The 20,310-nt window shown below is 34.2% G+C and overlaps 1 protein-coding gene across 3 annotated transcripts in view; it reads left to right on the top strand.

Annotated features, from left to right (window-relative positions):
• ADAM23 (ADAM metallopeptidase domain 23) overlaps positions 1–20,310 on the top strand; it is a 213,117-nt gene that overhangs the window by 91,552 nt on the left and 101,255 nt on the right. For all 3 annotated transcript variants that reach the window (XM_051983695.1, XM_051983693.1, XM_051983694.1), the window contains exons 4-6: positions 489–552; positions 16,558–16,640; positions 17,334–17,397. In XM_051983695.1, coding sequence (XP_051839655.1) covers positions 489–552; positions 16,558–16,640; positions 17,334–17,397 — 211 coding nt within the window. The remainder of the gene's footprint in view (positions 1–488; positions 553–16,557; positions 16,641–17,333; positions 17,398–20,310) is intronic.

Here is a 20,310-nt window from a genome sequence, read left to right as displayed (position 1 = left end):
TGACTCTATCCACTGTGCACTTATCTGCTCTTCTAGTAAATAATTAATAATAATTTCTTGGGGAAAAATGTATAGAATGATTCATGAGTTTAATCTGCATAATTAATACTTTTTTCAGTCTAGATAAACAATAAAACAATAAATAAAATCTTAATTTGTAGCTTCCTGATTTCTGAAGTGTAAATATTGTTATTTAGTAGTTTTAGTCATGTCCATCTCGTTATGACTTCACTTGGAATTTCCTTGGCAATGATACTGTAGTGGTTTGTCATTTCCTTGTTCAGCTCATTTTACAGATGAGGAAACTGAGACAAACAGGTTAAGTGACTTGATCAGTGTCACACATCTAGTGTCTGAGACCAAATTTAAAGTTTTGAATTTATAGATTTCAGTGATCAGCGCCATCTCAATATTCCTCATTTCCATGAATTGAGTTTTGTGCCATTATCATTGGTACATTAATGGCTCTTGTTTTCTTTCCTTTGCAGTGGCTTGCTATCCTCTAATTATGTAGAGATTCATTATGAAGATGGAAAACCACAGTACTCTAAGGTATGGTTAAAATAAATCAAGGTGGGCTATTTTTGGATGAAAAATGTACTTTGGCAAAAACTCAATAAGTGGTTCATTGTTTAAGTGTCTCTACCAGGCAAAAGGGTTCTCCTTTTATCCATATAAAAGACCTGCTGCCTTCTCTAGTTAATTATGAGAATTATAAACTATTATAAATGATAAACTATAAGAATTATAAACAGCCTCCATAGATACTATGACTGAAACTACTAGGGATATGAGTTATTTATTCTTTTTCTTAACTGAGGTAATAGTAAAAGATAATATGAATGTGCCTTATTCTAAAATATATTATATTAGTGAGTTTAGGATAGATAGATGATTTGAGAAACTAAAAAGGTAAGCCACAAAGATTCACTTCAGAAACACTGAACAGTTGTAATAGATTTGAAATTATAGAGCTGTTAGACATTTCATGACCTTTTTAGTCCACTTGCCTTATTTTAAAATGAGGACATCAGGGAAGGATAGGATAATTGATTTGCCTCTGGTCTTGTGGCTAGAATGGCAGTTAGTAATAGGTGTTCAATGAAGCTGACAGTGGTTTAGGTGAGAGGTGACAAGGTCCTGAAATAAGATAGTGGCCATGAGGCTATTTCTATAGAGGTAGAATGAATGGAACTTGATGCAAAGGAGAGGGGAGAGTCAGCATTGCAGAGATGCCCCGGTGATCATCATTGTCAAAAGCCATAGGAAGAACTCAAAGAGGATTACAAAAAGAAAATAAGAACAAGTAACAAATAAGAATAATCCAATGGATTTAGTAACTAAGTTTCTGTGAAATAGTCAGACCAGAAGTCAGATTGGAATAAAGTGAGAAGAATGGTGAAGAAGTGGAGACATGATTTTAGGTGACTAGCTAGTAATTTTGCAGTGAATAGGAAGGGAAAAAAAAGGATAGAGTGGGGGAAATAGCGGGAGAGAGAGAGAGACAGAGACAGAGACTGGACATGGTAGAGTTTAAGAAAGAATTTTTAAGGAAAGGAGAATAGAGTATGCTTTTAGACAGTAGGGAAGGAGCAAGTAATTAGAAAGAGATGAGAGAGAGAAGTAATGATCAGTGGGGATGATCCTGGAGGAGATGTTAGGAAGGAAGGAAAAAAAAAAAAACAGGAATTTATCAAGTTCCAATTATGTACTAATACTGTGCTTAATACTTTATATATTCTCATTTGAGCCTCACAACTCTAGGAGAAAGGTGCTGTTATTATCCCGATTTTATAGGAAATAGGCAGACAGAGGCTACTTAAATGATTTGCCCAATGGCACACAGCTAGGAAGTATCTGAGATCAGATTTTAACTGAGGTCTACTTGTCTTCGAATTTAGCACTCTCTTCACTGTACCATTCCGGAAACTGAATCAGGAATACAAAAAGAAAGCAGAATGAGGGCTTTCTCTTCCTCTAAAGATGCAACAGAAGAGATGATGGGTAAAGATGTAGAGGAGGTTAGAGGTGTGAAGGAGGATGGATGAGGAAGTTTTGGAAAATTTTTGAATCTCTCAGTCATGTAGAAGATAAGATTATCTGCTTAGAAAAAGGTGATTGGGAATGTCTTTGGGAGCTTGAGGAGAATCTAGGAGATTTGGGATAACTTTTTTGATGAGTGAGAGTCAATCAGGGAGGATGAAAAGGATCATCATGTATTAGTGAAAATCCAGTTAAGATTTAGAGGATTTGAATTTGTAAATTTCAAGACTTCCTCCAGCCTGATTATTACCTAGGAGTAGTAATGGAGAATGCAATAATAAGGTTCTTTCTGTAAGAGAAAGAGACTGCCTGAGTTGGTGGGGAATGTCCCTTCACTAAGGATCTTCAACTGAAGGGCATTTGCTGGTGATGTTTAGGAAAAAAAATTTTGAGGTGGGGAGGAAATCAGAAACGCATTATATTAGATGATCTTTGAAATTCTATCCAACTTTGAGATTCAATGATTCTGTGTTGGGGGTGTGTGGGACAAAGAACACTGGTTTAAATAAATCAAAGAGATTTCTCAAGGTAAAAACAGAAAGGAATTTTATTACGAATCTCGTGAGAAAGAGCATCTTCCTCCCAACAAGCAGTTAGACAAGGAGAGGCAAGGCTCAGTTAACAGACAAGAATAAAATAAGGGTTTGGGGTAACACCCCCCATAGACTGGATCTTTGCCCTGATTAATTAAGACAAATGACTTACATTCTAAGTTGTAAATGAGGAAAACTTCCAACCCAACTTAGTCTCACAAAGAAAAGGTCTTACTCCTTGTAAACTATGTGGTTTCTGGAGAAAGAAACCTGGCCCTGAAGCACAGCCCACTCTCACTCACTCTTTAGAACACTATCCCTAACTTGTGAGACAGCTTTCCCAGTTCACTTCACCCAGGGGTGACTGAGGGTGAATGGCAGGGTTCATAACTAGCGCTAGGACAAAAGGCTGTAGGAAGCTGGACTGCATGACATTAATTATGAAAGGAAAGGATTGAGGACCAAATAGGAATGATGGAATTTGAGAACCAGGAGAGTTAGAGGGACAGAAGGTCACCTAAAATCGAGTCAACATTAAGGTCTAGGAGGAGTGACCAGGAGGGAGAAAATGATTAAAAATTGGAGAAACTTCATTTACATATAAATCAATCTGATTCTCAGAAATGGGTCACCAAAGAAGTGAGAGAATAAACTGTCATTTGGCCTTTATCAATTCTTCCTGCAGGGCTAAACTGTGCCCATGAAAAAACCACTTACTGAGGGGAACAAAAGGGAACAAGGAAGTGGGAAAATAGAGATTAAGGAAAGGAGGAGAAAGACAAGAGATCAGGAAGAAGTAAGAAATGATAACCACTAATCTAGTGCCCGCAACACTTTCCTCATTCATGTGACACAAGTCAGATATTCAGCTGCAGAAAGGCATAAAGTTAGACCACATCCTACCCTTAAGGGCTTTTCTAGCTGAGGACCATTAAGATCTCTCTTTCAGTCTTTGTACCGTAATTTGGTGGAATTTAGAGAAAACTAGTCTGAATCAATGAAAATACTGCATTGCAGTGTTATTGTTGTTGTTTTGTAAAGGTCTGTGGTTTTCTTCTCATCAGGTAACTTAAATTAATTGGCAATGGCTTCCAAGTAGAAATCCTGTTTAAGCCTAATTAATTAGATAAGAATTTGCAATGACTACAATCAAATTTTGTCCCAGTCAAGTACAGAAGTTCTTAAAATAGTGTGTTCAATGCAATTAAATGTACCAGGTGCTAGGGATACGCAAACAGAAATAAACTGTCCCTGTCTTTAAGTTGTTTACATTCAACTCAGAGAACATCATTCAAACAGAAAAAGAAAATCAAATATATACAAAGAACAAACAAAATCCTTTTCATGATTTGGGAGGAAAATCTATTGGAAATCCAATTAAGTTATATATATATATATATATATATATATGTATATTATATATGTATATATGTATATATAAAAGCATATATTAGTAATAAGTACACAAATAAATACAAATCATTTTTAGGGATGCCAGAAGAGCACTGAGAACCTAGAAGATTAAGAAAAGTCTTGTGTAGTTAGTATTTGAGTAGAATTCTGGAGGCAGCTAGGGATTCTGAGAGGCTGAGGTGATGCTGAGTTGTATTTCAAGCATGAGAGACAGCATGGGCAAAGATATAGAGATTAGAGAGAGGATGTCTTTTATGCATTGTCCTAAGTGGATTAACCAAGCACTCGAAGTATTAATTAATCCCTAATTTGATTAAGCACTTTGAAGGTGATTTGAAGTAAATTTTAGCTAATTCAGGCTGAATGATGAAAAATTTAGAAATAAATTGAGTCCTCATTAGTAAGATTTCATTATATTCTACAATTGTCTTTCCAATGTACTGACTGAGGAAAAACATCTGAGCATAACAAGTGAATAATGTCTTATATGCCTTGGAGTCAGGGAGACCAGGTTCAAGTATTGTCTTTGATGTATCCTAACTGTGTGACCATGGACAGAGCTATAAATTACATAATCTGTATCAACAGAGGAATTTTCTACATTGTGAATTCCCTAAACTCACTGACTTGAGATTTCATCAATTTGTGTGTTCTAAATAATATACAAGTAATTCCTGCCTTCCACTGAATACCTGAATGTCCAATGAAGATCCTTTACCTTACACTTAGGAACAGATTTTTGAAATTTGCCATGGGTGGTTGGCATTTAAACTTAATGTATAAGTGATAGATACTCATGTATTACATTGTAGTTTTTCTTTTTTCTCATTGGGAGGTAAAAAAGAATTTGCCTTGGAAGTCTTGGGTTTTGTTTAGCCTTCTTAAAAGTTAACACTATGGAACGTGAGCAGAAATGCTAAACCAGGCAAGATAGCAGTCCGTGGCAATTCTCCAAACCAGAGTCTCTCTCCCTCTACTGTGCCAGCAGCAGTGAGCACTGCGGTTGCTGAATCATGAGTCTTGAGTAGAAAGGATTGCACAGAAACTCTATAGACTCAGCAAATGGTCTGGCCACCTTGGTATGCTGCAGTAACTGGATCCAAATTTCGTGGAGGAGAATTTCTGAGTCAATTGATTTGAGAACACAGGAGTTAGTTGGACTCTAGCAGTCATCTGAGTCCACAAAAGGGAAAATTTATTATCAGGAAAACTTTGGAAGGTGGCTACTCATTGAAACAAAGGATTTTCTGACTGGCAACAAGCCATCTTTAGTAGCCTGTTCGGTACAAGCTGAGTTTTTCAATGCTTTATTCTTGCTTCTGACATTTGAGCTTAAACACTCATAAAGATTATTATCTTTACCTCTTACATGGTTGGGATCTTTGTATGAGTGGTCGCTCTCTGTCTCTCTATCTCTGTCTGTCTCTGTCTCTCCTTTCTCTCTTTTTTTCCTCCTCTTCCTCCTCATTGTTGTTGTTCTTTTTGTTCTTGTTCTTCCTCTTTTTCTTCTTCTTCTTGTTCTCTTTCCTTCTCTGTCTCTGTCTCTTTCTCTCTGTCTCTCTGTCTCTGTCTTTATCTCTTTCTCCCTTCCTTCTCCCATAACAAAGATTAAAACAAATAAATAAATATTGCCTGAAATGCTGTTGTAACAAATTGCTGAAGTGGCACTATACCAGATGTGTGCTACTGTGAAATTATGAAGAAGTTAAGCAATTCTTTATACTTTGGATGTATATTTCCTTCAAAATTATGAAATATTTGAAATATGCAGTCAGATTTTTCTTTTAGATGGGACTTCCCTCTGTTTTCTAGCTAGCGGTTGACATGGAAGTTTAATCTTTGCTTTTCCAGAAAGCAGAAGTTTGCTACTCTTCAGGCAATCTGATAGCCCTTTGCTTCTGGGGCTTTGTCATACTGGTTCCATTGAGGATATCTATTTGGCCTTCATCCTACTGAAATTCAGAACTTCTGAATTCAAGTGATCCACCAATCTCAACACTCCTCTTCTTCCCTCTGCAGAAGGGATAACAAGTGCTTAGTTCATTTCCTGATTATTCACACAAAATAGATTCAAAGATATTGACAATCCAAAATAATTTAATATTTGTCTTTGAAATTTGTTTTTAAAATATAGTTTACATTGTGAATGTGTTTCTGATATTTGTGGGAATTCTATTCAAACAAAATTATTGTATTTTAAAGAGAATTAGTCTAGTTTTCACTAGCATGTCTACAGCTAATCTTTACCTAGCCTCTGACCATCACCCTGTCAGGATGGGTCCAACTCACTCTCAGATGTTTGTCTAGTTTTACAAATTAAATTCATGTTAATAAACATTATGTGCCTACTATGTGCCAAGCACCATGCTATACTTTGGAAAATTTCAATGAAGAGATGGCTTTTTAAATGATTTCAAAGGGTTCTATCAATAATGTAAATACAGAGTTGGGTAGATTGCAAAACAAGTAATCAAATAGCAAGTCATTAAATGTGTATGGAAGAATCTTCCCTGGGGAGACACAGTGTGGATGCATAACATTATATGAGGGTCAAGAATTTCTTATGTAATTTGGCAGTTATTTTACAAATCTCTATATTTTTGTATATTGATACTTTTTTGGGGGACCATACTTATGGTCATACTTCCCATCCATATAGGGAACTCTAAGGGATTAAACTCTTGCCACCAATATAGATGGTTAACTGTGCTATAATTTCTAGTCATAGAGATTGCCTAGAGTGCTGAGAAAGTGCTTACCTCTGGTCACATAGCCCCTATCTATTCAAGATAGAACCTGAAACCAAGCCTCCTAACAATGAGGGCACCTCTCTATCCCCCTGTGCCTTCTAATTTCTACGCTATGCTTCTTTAATCAACTTTGTTTTTCCAGTGAGTGGGTTTTATTGAGGAGTTCCTGCAATTTTGCCAGAGTTGATGCAGTTGATCCAATGTCAGCCACAAACAGGAATATTTGGAGGACTGGTAAAAGAATGTCTTCCATTTAGATTTTATTTAGGACATTATTTATGAAACTGTAAAGGTCTTAGGTTAGTATACATCTCCTTGTTTAACTAGAAGACAAAATGGTTCAAAAGGATTTGAAAGTTGTAGAAAGTCATGCTTGTTCAGAGATGGGTTGGACTAGGTGCTCTCTAAGGTTCCTCCAGCTGTGAGAGTCCATGCTCCTACTGACTCTCCTGTCACAGAGTGGGAATAATGCTATATTCCAGTGGTCCTCAAAGTATAGTCCAAAGAATTGTTGGGGTCTCTGAAACCCTTTCAGAGGGTCTACAAATTCAAAATTATTTTTTATTTCTACTATAGTAAATAGCTATAAACTTCAGTTTATTTCATTTTTTGATCACAATCCTCATTTTCTAATCTAGTTTTTAATCATTGTCTTCTGTGTCTAGCTTTGTATCAAAGTCATGAGTGTCAAAGGGTATGTCACTTTCATTTGGAGCATCTTGAGAAATTTTGTGAAGCACTTGACAGTTTTACCAGCTGCAGAAGATGTGGCTGTGTCAGCTACTGACATCTTCATGGGCATTTTATTTTTGCTCATTATGGCTACTACAGGTTGCAATGACTTAATAATTCAAGAAATGATGCATTTTGTTATCAATTCCACTAATTCTGTTATTTATGTTGCCAAGGAGAACCAAAGAATTATCATCCCATTTCATAAACTTAAAAATCTTCTGAATCAATTTAATTTTTTTCTGTAGATGTTGTTCATTTTCTCTACTAGTATATCAACTCATTGGACAGGGATTTCATTTTATACAATAAATATCAGAATTAAATTGATATTATGGTCTAATGATTCTTTTATTCATAGAACTCTGTGGTTCCTTTTTCACTATTTTCCCACTGTCATTGTATTACTCGTCTACATAAAATTAAAGACTGTTTTTAAATTTTATTTATTTCTTGAGTTGTTGTAGCTACTAAGTCAGAAGCTAAACGGTACCAACACCTGTGATTTTCTCATGTTATTCCCCCCACTTACAAAACTCTCTATCCTAGAAAGTCTTGGTTATTTTATAAGGCCCAATTAAAAGTTCATCTTCCTCAAAACCATTCCCATCTATTCCTAGTGATTTTTCTAATCTTTGAATTTCTATTTCATTTGTGGCAGTCAGGTATTAAGCTATTTATAGTTTTGCATTGCTCACTATCTTATATAGATTGACCTTATCTCCCCAACACTATAAGGTTCTTAAATAGCACATATCTAACATAGCAGCTAGTAAGTACCCAATTAATTCTGATGGCTATTTCTAGACATTATGGAGGAGTCTACCTATAGTATAAATAAGACAACAAGAGGATATTATTGAAGACAGTCTTAATTTTTATTTCTCAGATTCAATAATTAGAAAATATTCAATTTAGTTTTCTCTTTTCCTTGCTCTTAGTTCAATCAGAGAGAGTAAGAATGAAAATTTTATATATTATGAAAAATATTTTATTTTATATTATTCAATAAAATTCCAATTAAACAAACATTATTTAATCAGAGAATGAAATGTAGGCAATAGGTTTAAAGTAGCAGCAGTGAATTACCAACTAAGTTAATGTACCATAAATTTTTAGGGGGTGAAATCAGCTTGACTTTGTGTTTTTCCAGTGATTCCTAAAAGCCTAGATGTGGGAACAGAAAAATTGGACAGTGGAGGTTATCCAGGAATGAAGAATAGCAGATTAGGAACCGTGAAAGGTTAAAGGAGTGAAGGATTCTAAATTGGAAGCTAGAGAATTATTAAAGTGGTGGCTATAGAATCAAGACTGAAAATAGAGACAAATGAAGTTATAGAAGGAAGACAGGTTGGGAGAAAAAGGAGGAACCAAAGAACTAGAGATTCTGTTAAGGATAAATAAGAGATTTTGGGTAAATGAGAGAGTAAGAGAGGTGGAAGATTAGGACATTGTCACAGAATAAAAATTTAAAGAGCTTAGATAATGATAACTAGACTCATAATAATAATACCACTTGTATTATCATTTTTAGGTTTGAAATATTAATTGCATTTTATCCTCATAGCAGTCCTTGGTGGAAGGTGCTATTATTATCCTCACTTTGTAGATATGGAAATCAAGGCAAAGGGAAATGAAATGTCCAAGTTCACATAGCTTGTAAGTATTTGAGGTCAAATTTGAATTCAGAGCTCTATCTATCCACTGTACTACTTAGCTGCCTTTTTTACAGATCATGTAGTTCTTGGAGATAGTAAAGCCTCAAGTTTGACTGTATTATCCAGTGACTGAAGTGTGGTGAAAGGGAAAGTCATTGGCAGATTAGAGAATTATGTGGTCAGGATTTTGTAGGGACATCATCATGAATATTGATGTCCTCCATGAGTAGGACAGCAAGTTGTGGTCGGAGAGAAAGCCTGTGAGCCAAGTGCCAAAATTATGGAAAAAGTAGGAAGATGTCTGTAAACAGATTCCTCAATATAAAATGGGAATAATAATTGGAACACTACTCTTATATATTTGTTTTGAAGTATTAAGATCAAAGGACAGAAAATGTGTGTTAGACATGGAATAGAAAACTTGGATTCGGATCCCATGTCAGACATGAATTCATTTGCTCTTTTGGAACCTTAGTTTTTTCTGTAAAAGTGGGAACATAAATTATACTTACCTTATAGAATTGGTTTTAAAAATATTTTTTGTTTTATTTCTCTTTATCATGATCTTTATAGACATGAATAAAAATGAGAATTTTCATATAAAGTACAGAAAAAGAGAATTATTCATGAAGCCATTAATCTTAATTATGAACATATCTTTAAAAAAAGCAATTCAACAAAGTAGTTCTAATACTATCTACTTGTGTAGATACTTTTTTTTTTGACATCACTAAAAATCTTTCCTCAAGCAAAAAAAAAATGCCTTTCAATGTGACAAATAAATATAATCAAACAAAACCAAACCATACATTGGTTGTATCTTATTCTGCCCCTTTAGTTCATCATTTATCTGTCATGATATAGGAAACATGACTTATCATCAATCTTTTAGATTGATGGCTACTTATTGTATTGATAAGAATAATTAATTCTTACTTCTGAAATCACTAGCATTTATATAGCTCTTCAAGGTTTACAAATTGTTTTCCGTGCTACCTGATCCTTACAACCACCGTGTGAGGCAGCAGCTATTACATCCATTTTAAATTGGAAAAACTGAGGTAGATGGAGGTTATGTGATAACATAACACACAGACACAGTAAATATTTGTGACAATGTTTAAATTAGGGTCTTCCTGAATTAAGGTCCAGAATTCTAGCTACCATGTTATCTACTTTTCTTAAATCTTTCTAATTTTTTTTCCTTTTCAATGTTGTAATTATTATATAAATTATTTTCTTGATTTTGTTTACTTTTCTCTGTATCGCATTATACAATATTTTCAAGTTTTTCTGAATTTTTCTCTTTTGATGATATTCATATGGCATTCTATAATCAATGTTCTTTTTGTTTCTAGTTTTTATTATAGCAAATTTGCTATAAATATTTTTGTACATATGGATCCTTTTCTTTTTTTTGGGATCTCTTTGATGTTTAAATCTAATAATATTATCACTGAGTTTAAGGATATGAATATGAACAGTTTAATGATTTTGGGGAGGCATAGTTCCAAATTGCTTTCCAGCATAGGCCAATTTTTAGCTTCATCAATAGCACTGGTATGCTTTTACCCAGGTGTTGTGAATATTAAATGAGTTAATATATGTAAAGTGCCTTTTTAATGTGTTATATATACATTAATTGTTAATACTACTATAATGTTCATAGAGCTTTGGAAATTTTTAAAATCTTAGATAATGAGATTATTATTATTGTTATTATAGGAACTAGTTTGTAAGAAATATAATATCATCAGAAGACAGATGTCTTACTCAAAAATATGTAAAACATAAATATTTCAAACCAGAGAAGGGAATGTTGTACCTTATAGGTTGTATAGTCTTTGGCTTATGTTCATCTGGTCTGTGGGAGGTTTTCTAAAATTAAGTATCTGCCAGCCATCTCCTCCCTCATAAGTAAGGGCAACAAATTAAGAATCATTTCTATTTTAAGTGTGTGCATTTTGGAAAGTGAAAAAGATGCCAATTATGACAAAACAGTATATTTCAAAGGTAGCTTTTAGGTAAAAAGGAATTATTTGCCTTTGTTAATATGAGGAAGTCAACTTCGGGGGATTAGAAAAGGTGGGAATTCTATAGTTTGGAATCTTGGATAGTATGATTTTTTAACACTTGATTTCCTTCCCCTCCTCCCATTATCCTTTTGCTTTTTCTGTCCATTGTAGCTGAGAAAAAGGTCATTTCAAGGACATAGCTAGTCTTTACCGAAGTATTCATGCTGAGAAAATTATAGGGCGATCCCAGTTTATTACATTAGCTTGACTTGTGTTTATTTAAAGTTTACTTAATAGTCCTCTCTGGATCCTTGCTATTCTCCAATTCAGTTTGAAGACTCCTCCTCTAGGTGTCAATCCTTACATACCAGTTTTCCATAGCTTAGATGAAGCTTTCTCCTCACCCTATAGAGCCCAATCTGGGTATCTGCTTTCAGCAGAAATTTGTTCTTGAGAAGAGAATCACTTAGACAACTCAAGATGTTCTAGGGGCAGCTAGGTGTTTCAGTGGATAGAACACCAGCTCCGAAATCAGGAGGACCTGAGTTCAAATCTGATCTCAGACACTTAACACGTCCTAGCTGTGTGATCCTGGGCAAGTCACTTAACCCCAATTGCCTCAGCAAAAAAGAAAGAAAAGAAAAGATGTTTAGATATTCTCTTCTTAGCATTGCCCTCAGAGAACTCTTAAGAGAAATAGGGACAATTGTTAGAATTTTCTTCAGGACGTTTTTGCGACTGGAGGGAGAGGGAGCTGGTAGAATGACAATAATAGTCAATGTTGGACCATTAAGGCAGACTAGATTTTCTGGTATGTATGCAAAAGCTAAGTGCTGCAGTGGGTAGAGTGGCAGACCTTGAGTCAGGAAGCCTCATCTTCTGACCTCAGTCACTTCTAGGGATGTGACTCTTGGACGAGTCAATTAACTCTGTTCAGTTTTCTCATGTGAAAAAATAAAAAGTGAACTGGAAAAGGAGATGGCAAATGATTCCAATATCTTTGCCAAGAAAACTCTAAACGGGGTCATGAAGAGTCGGGTATGACTGAAATGTGCAAGTACTAGATTTGGAGTTAGATGGCCTGGATTCAAATCTCAGCTTTGATCATTTTTATTACTGTGTGATCAATAAATTTACTTAATCTTTCTCGGCCTAAAGTGTTACACTTCATAAATAAGAAGCTTTATTTAATGTGTAGATAGAGGTATGAGCAAGGTCTGGATTGGCATTTTCTCCCTCCTTTGTCTTCTGATTTTTTTTTTGGTAGCAAGTTTTAATCTTTTTCTTATCTTTCTCATCTCTCTCTTCTTTGTTTTTTTCACTGCCCCTTAATAACTATGAGTCTAAAGTTTATTCTTTTTTATAACTTAATATTTTATATTCTTGATTATTAATTTAAAAAGTGGCTGAATGGAAAGTTTTTTTTTGCATGTGGCCCTTGATTAAATTTTCCCCCTTTGGGCCACTTAACCCTCTGTTGAAAAAAGTTTGTTTCCCTCATCGACTAAATTAATAAACTGCTCTAAATATTAGAAAAGCATTTAATAATGACCTATCCAGATTAAACTTAGTTCAACTGATTCATCAATCAATCAATATCTATTAAGTACTTACTATGTACCATGTGCTGTGCTAAACTCTAGGATTACAAAAAAGAAGCAAAAATCCCTGTCTCCAAAGGGCTTACAAAGAGACAACATGCAAATAAATATATACAAAACAAGTTACATATAGGAAAAATAGGACATAATTAACAGAGAGGAAAATACTGGAATGAAGAGGGTTTAAGGAAGGCTTCTTATTGAAGGTAGAATTTTCATTGTCTTTATAGATTGACCTAATATATTGGGTACATGTTGTTTTTTTAGTTCTTTAATTCTGAAGTCACAGGTTCAAATCAATATTTGAGGGAACTAGGTGTTGCAGGGTTAAGAGTGCTAGACTTGAAGTCAGAAAGATGTGGGTCTTGCTAGCTGCATTAATTTGGGCAAGTCATTTAATCCCTGTCTGCTTCAGTTTCCTCATCTGTAAAATGGGGATATTAATAGCACCCACTTCACGGGGTAGTTGTGAAGCTAAAGAGAAAGTACATATAGGGATGTGCCAGCCATAAAGTGCTATATACATGCAAACTAATCATACCTGTTATTATTTGCTAATTCCTTAAAATAACTTGATTTCAAGCATTTCTTTTGAATACATCTCAAGTTATGAAAAGAAACCAAGGGTTAAAAAATGATGTCATTATGAAATCTAGGAGGCAGATGACACTGGCTCTTAGCAAAGCTATTTTGAGCTGAATAGTACATTTTAGATGAGACATTAAGAATTTATATAGCACTGGTACAGCCAAACTGTCCTAACACATTATCAATTAAACTACTTCCAGAACATTTTTTTCTCATTGAATTTAATGAGTTCAATGGTGAAACTGAGGGTCTCAAGTTCTTCACTTTTAAGACATTTTCACTTAATCTCTTCAGGGTTCAAGTTTAGGCAGATAATATTCCCAATACATAATTTAAAAAAAGTATTGCTTTGTCAATCATCTAATATTAAAAATTTCTAAAAATTCTTAAAAAAATTAAAAAGAATCTAATATTTAAAAAACTAATCAGTCATAATCTGTCAGTTTACAAGACTGAGTTATTGGAATGTCATTTATTCAACATTCAGTAAATATTTAATAAGTGCCTACTAACATAAAACTTTATTTTAAAAATTACTTTTGGGTTAGACTTGTGAACTGGGGAAGAAAATTCCATCAATCTATGTAGGAAGACACCTGTTTAGCAATTAGCATATGTCTTAGAGAATTGTCTGAGTCACAGAGAAATTAAATGATTTGCTGAGGCAAGACCTGAACCCTGGACTTTCTAGATCTGAAGATTGCTTGATGTCCATTTTCACCATATTTTTTCAGATCTAAACTTTCATGGAGATACAGTTCATTTAAAATTGGTGTGTAGGGCTTTATTAATAAAATAATAATGATTTCAAGGTTATGTGTCTAAAGGACTGGTAGGTAGAATGATGGAAATAGAGTTATGATGGTGATTTGAACTAAGAAGTCTTTTGAGAAGATTTGAGAAGGTGCGGATACTTCGATATGTAGGTGGAGATATCTAGTAGGTAGAGGGAAATAAAGGACTTACTTTCTAGGTAGAAGATGAGCTGGAGATCTAGCTTTGGAAGTCATCTATGTAGAGATGGAAATAGAAGCTAGAATTGTGGATAAAATAATCAAGGAAGCGAGTGTAGATTGAACAGAAGTTCAAAGATAGGATTATGGGATATATCTCAATCAAGAAATGGGAAGAACAAACAGAAAAGGAAACCAATAAGAATAGTTAGAAATGTAGAAAAAGTACCATGGGAGTACAGTGTTGTAGAAGTTAAGGGAAGAAAGAATTACTGAGGGGGAGGGATAGTCAAAAGTGTTAATTGCTTCAGAGAATTGAAAGATGAGAGAAAAAAAGCTATAGGATTTCTCAATGAGGAGTTTAATGGTGATTTTACTGAGTTGTTTCAATTAGATAGTGTACAAGGGGATACTGGGATACTGATTCTGTGTAGTGAACAGGTCACCTTTTTTTTGCACATGATTTATTGTTTAAATATTGGTTTTCTGGGAGAACTTTGGTGAGAGAATTGGAGAAATTCTCTTTTTTCTTGACAATTCAAATTCAGAAAATTCTAACCTTGAATTGTGTTGAAGTAAAGTGATCATTCTATCTATCTATACTTATGTATATCTCTATATATGTATGTAATGTTTTTGTATGCTAGGTCTACAACAAAGAATATTTGCCTTTTAACATTTGGCTATCTAATGCTTTTATATGTCTACTGTTCTTGCTCTTGCAACCTAAAGTGATTTTTTTTCTGTCTCAGACTTTATTTGATATCTAAGAAATACAGCAAGAAGACTTTTGCTCATGATATTTTTAAAACTAGACGTAGGTCTGAAAAATTGCCAGAAAGCATTCTTCTGGTACTACATTTTTTTTGTAACTAGATTTAAAAATAGACATAAGAAAACTCAGTAATTCTTCTAGTATCAAATTGGAATATGCTGAATTGCTTAATGTACTTAATGTAACTGCATGATTTAGGGTAACCTGGGGAATGATAATGTGTATAAAGGATTTGCTGGCTACCTCCAAATCTCATTTGATATCCAGGATCCCTCTAAATTGTGTCAAGGGAGTTTTCCTGGGATATGTGACATTTTTGTCTTCCATTAAATTCTAAAAAGAGCTAATAAATAATGCCATTCAGATTGCCCCATGCTTTGATTCATGGAAGAAACATTTATATCCTATGACTGCAGGATGGCATTTTCTTACTAATCCTAAATGGAAAAGCTGAAACTCAGTTCAAAAGTAGAAAAAAGAACATTCATACTAAAATCCAGAAAATCCCTTAATTACTATATTATTGAATTATACTAGAAAGGTCGGGTGAATGCAGGAAGCATGGCTAGATGGCATTTGTTCTGAAAAGAATTTGAGAGGTTTTGTGTACTATAAAATAAATATTATCAGCAATGAAATATGGCAGCCAAAAAGATTAAGATGACCTTGGACTGCCAAGGATCTATTACATACAAAAATACTTATGGTAAATCATTTTGTGGTAACAAAGAATTGGAAACTGAGATTATGTCTATCAACTGAGGAATAGATGAACAAGTTATGGTATAATAAAGTGTTGAGATACATTTTACTGTAAGGGGATGAAGGGATGATTTCAGAAGAACCTGAGAAGACTCATATGAACTGATGCAGGATGTAGTGTGAACCAAATTGGGAGAACAATTTATACAACAATTATATTGTGAAAACAAACGAAACTCTGATCTACAGAATAAACAAGGATTTGTGATGAAAAATGCTACCTACTAATAGGCAGGGCACTGATGAGACTCAGAGTACAAATTGAAGAGTATATTTTTTGGATATGTCTAGTAGGTGAATTTTTTTGATTGATGATTTAAAAAACAATGTATGAAACATGTAATGCATAAATATTTTTAGCAAAAAACACTAAAATTAAGTTTTGGCTCTTGAAGAGGAAAGCAATTAATAACATGGGACAACTTTCCTGATATCAGATAACTTTTAAGCATGTGACAAAATCACTGGAGTTAATCCATAGCACAATAAGTCTGTTTTTATTTAGTATTTATCTATGGTGTATTTAGAAAGCAAATGAAATATTACTATACGTATAATATCTGAGAGATATAAGTATGTTTTGATTGCCTATCACTTTCCTTTTCACTTAAGAGGGTTTGAGATGACTGACCTAGTTTTTTTTTTTTTTTTCATCCGTTACAAACAATTATGTGAAGACTGAAGCCTGATCCATGAAGTTTAATTGATAACTGTAAGATTTCTGCTTTTCCTAGGGTGGAGAACACTGCTACTATCATGGAAATATCAGAGGCATCAAGGACTCCAAAGCTGCATTGTCAACATGCAATGGATTGCAGTAAGCACAAATCTTCCTTTGACATTGGCAACATTTTAGAAGGAAAGTTAGTCAGCATTTTCCAAATTGTAATGTAACTTCAGAGGCGATTATGATGGAAAAGTCCCTTTTCAGCCTTTAGAAGGACTCTTGGGTGGGCTGAAATTAAATCTAGTTTTTGATTGTTTAATGAAAACTCAGAATCATAATAAATAAAGATGCTTCCATTTGGTTTTTAGGTGTTTATTCCTTATACTCAAAAGTATTCCCACCCCTGAAGACTCTGCCAAATTTCCTAAATGTCACTTATTTTGGATTTATATAAGAAAGTAACCTATCTTTGCAACATATACAGTGTAAATTGTTAAATCTCCTGAATGACTCTCTTTGAGAACAATCTTCTAATACTTAGAATTAAAAAAAATTATATCTTAAGTTCTTTGTAAACTTCTGGAGAATAGGGATCTTAGATCCCTACAGTGATCAGCAGAATATTGGGCATTGTAAGCTTTTAGTCATTATTTGTTGATTAAATTTGAGATACCATAATGTAAAATAATTTCTGTATATTTTCTGCATAGATTTAATTTCCCACTGGTACCTCATTTTTCTGGCAGAAATGGATGCCGTGAAGTGGAATTTGTTGAAGATTTCTCATTGTTTTTATGTGCTAGTATTTGTCAAACCTTTCCTTTTCTGTTTCTTGTATTATAGCGGCATGTTTGAAGATAACACTTTTATGTATATGATAGAACCACTGGAGTTAATCCACAGCACAGTAAGTCTGTTTTCTTTAGAACCTGCTTAGAGTGTTGCACTTAAATAAGTATCTTTAAATAGCAAAGAAGAATGTTAAGATGATGAAGAGACATTTAACTCTAGTCCAAAATTTCCACCAAAGAATTTAATTCCACTTTATCTCTCTTGGTTTCTGTTTTCTCATCACCAAAAAGGAGAGATGCATTTAGATAATTTTCAAGTCTCCAAATCTGTCTCATTCTCCAGAATTCTGTTTTGAAAATTCAGTTTGGGTTAGGGTAATGGAGGAAATTAATGTGAGAACCCTTGTTCTCAAACCGAAATGTTTGTTATATTTGAGATCAGAGATCCAGAGTTCAAATTCCAATAGGGTAATGGAGGAAATTAATGTGAGAACCCTTGTGCTCAAACCAAAAAGTTTGTTAGATTTGAGATCAGAGATCCAGAGTTCAAATTCCAACCTTGCCTCTGATTCTCTAGGTGATAATGCGCAAATAAGCTGATTCTCCTGAACCTCAGCTTCCTCATACTTAAAATTAGAACCTTGGACTACTAAGGCTCCTTCCAACTGGAAATCTATAACCTCATGCATGCTACTTGCAGTCTTCTGTTTATCATTTATCTCTTTACCAGACAGAATGAATAAGACCCATTAGTTTGACAGAAGAGATTTTTCAAAATTGTTTGTTTTTAAATCTCATAGTGTTTTCATTTTCTTAGGGTTGGGAACGGTCTAGTATTACAGAGAAAAAATGGTAGACAGTAAATAGAAGCAACATGGCATAAAGGAAAGAGTTCTTGATTTGAAGTCAGAGGAAATGGTTCTTTCATTCCTGTATGACTTAAGGGAAGTCATTTATATCTCCAGTTTCATTTTCTCATTTGTAAAATGACTATAGATGATCTCAAAGGTCCCTTTCAGCTCAAAATATAAAATCCATTAGATAAATTATTTATTTCAGGATGAGCAAAATTTCATTTTTTAACATTTAGAAATTAAAAAAAATTCAAAATCTCATTCAAGCTGGTAGGCAGAATATTTGGTTTAGCACATATAACTTTCCACAAATGAAGAGTTATTATCTCTTACATATGTAGATATTTTATTCTCTAAAAGAGTAGAAAAAAGATTTGTATGGGTAAATAATGATAAAAACCAGCTTGATAAGAAATATAGTCTCTCATATAAAATGTTAAAAAGAACTATCCCCCATCCCCGATCATTCACTGATCTGAGACGTACACCCTAGATGAATATACGAGGAAGATATGCTATATTATATATCTACTATAAGGCACACCAGCTTATTTACCTGTTGTTTTTTAGAGTTCTAAAGCTTAGGGTTGAAAACTAAGTTAGACAGTTGCTTGGGGATCATAGGAAGATTATAAATGGATTGTTGATTTCCTACCCACCAGAAAAGTATTTTCTGAGTTTTTCCAACTGAAGATGACTTACTTGACAAGATGAGGCTCTGATTTGGGGCATTGGAAGATAAAATAAGTCAAAGAAGAAGATATGGAAAGAGGGAGAAGCAGCTATTGCCAAAGAGAGAAGTGGGAGATGGCTGATTGCAGGAGGAACCACAAGAAAATGAAACTGGAAGACATAGGAGTGACAAAAGGAGCTGTTTCTAGCTGCGATAGCTGACTCTTCTGCAGTGTTGCTTGTTCTGAGAGGCATTGCTTCGCTGATTTTGCTAGCTAAAGGCTGGGTCAGTTTCAGCTGTTATGTTCACCAGAGAAGAGCCAAATCTTGCTGTTGTGTAGAACTGTATGAACATATGAATCTTTGGGGCAGTTTCTGAGGGCTATCTGGTTACTTTCTACTGCTCTCTTTGGCTTGAGAGAGGAAAAGAAAAGAAACATTAACTCTGGTTTTTTACTGATAGCTAAGCTTATTGAATAATAAGTTTTCCTTTGCTTGAAGTCAAAAGCAGAATTCTGTTGAGTGAAGAATTGGCTAGTCAGGATTGGTCTGTATTGCCCAAAGAATCAACTTGAAGGAGCTTTATAGTACTTAGACTTAAGGGAATTTCATTACCGAACAGGTGCAATGCTAAAATATTTTGGCTTAATTTTTTAAAAAGCATATTTTTTTTCAGTGCCTTGTGAGCTGGTGATTGTTTCATCTCCTTGGGGGTAGATTGGGGTAGCTTTGCATACCTGGAGAGGAGAACCAGAAGAGGATCAATTAGCAGAGAATCAGCTTTTTGTAGTGCAGATTGCTTCTAAAGGCACAAAAAATGTCAAAATATGCAGTCCAGAATTGTGAATTGGTCCAGGAATATGGGTTACCTTGCTCATCATCTTTCCTGCCAGATATGTCCACCCTTAATCTGTATGAATTGGTAGAAAAAATATAACTCAGGTTTATGGGTGGGCTGTGAGATTTTGATTATTCCTGATTTTGCTTACTATTTACTATTCTTGCTCTTATTTATAACTGTTAAGATTATTTTTGTTTTAAACTATTACTTAATAAATATTATAATTATTCTGGTTTTGCTTTATTGTTGAAAGCTGTATGTTTGAATCAGTGGGGTCACTGTAACTGATTTTGTGAAATGTGTAAATAGTCTAGTTTGGGATTCAGGACTATAGGGATAAATAGTAGGAGTACCTCTTCCTCCCTCTTTACCCCACAAATAAACACACACACACATACACACAGATTGTCCTTAAGATCTCAAGCAGAAAAAGTAGCGAACAGTGGCTGTGTAGTTGAGAACCAGGGCCATCTTCACATTGGGGAAAACACCAGATGAAGATATCTCTAAAAGACAGACTTGAATATGGGTACCATTTTGAAAACCATATTCACAAATTTTCCTGCACAGACTGCCTTTATAAAGCATATTACTTCTGTTAATTTTTTTCAAAAGATGCAAGTATACAGTGATATTTGAATGTTTCTTTCAAACATAATGCT

The sequence above is a fragment of the Antechinus flavipes genome, chromosome 3 (assembly GCF_016432865.1).
Source record: "Antechinus flavipes isolate AdamAnt ecotype Samford, QLD, Australia chromosome 3, AdamAnt_v2, whole genome shotgun sequence".
In the NCBI taxonomy this organism is placed as follows: Eukaryota; Metazoa; Chordata; class Mammalia; order Dasyuromorphia; family Dasyuridae; genus Antechinus; species Antechinus flavipes.
This window is presented reverse-complemented; position numbering and strand designations above follow the sequence as displayed.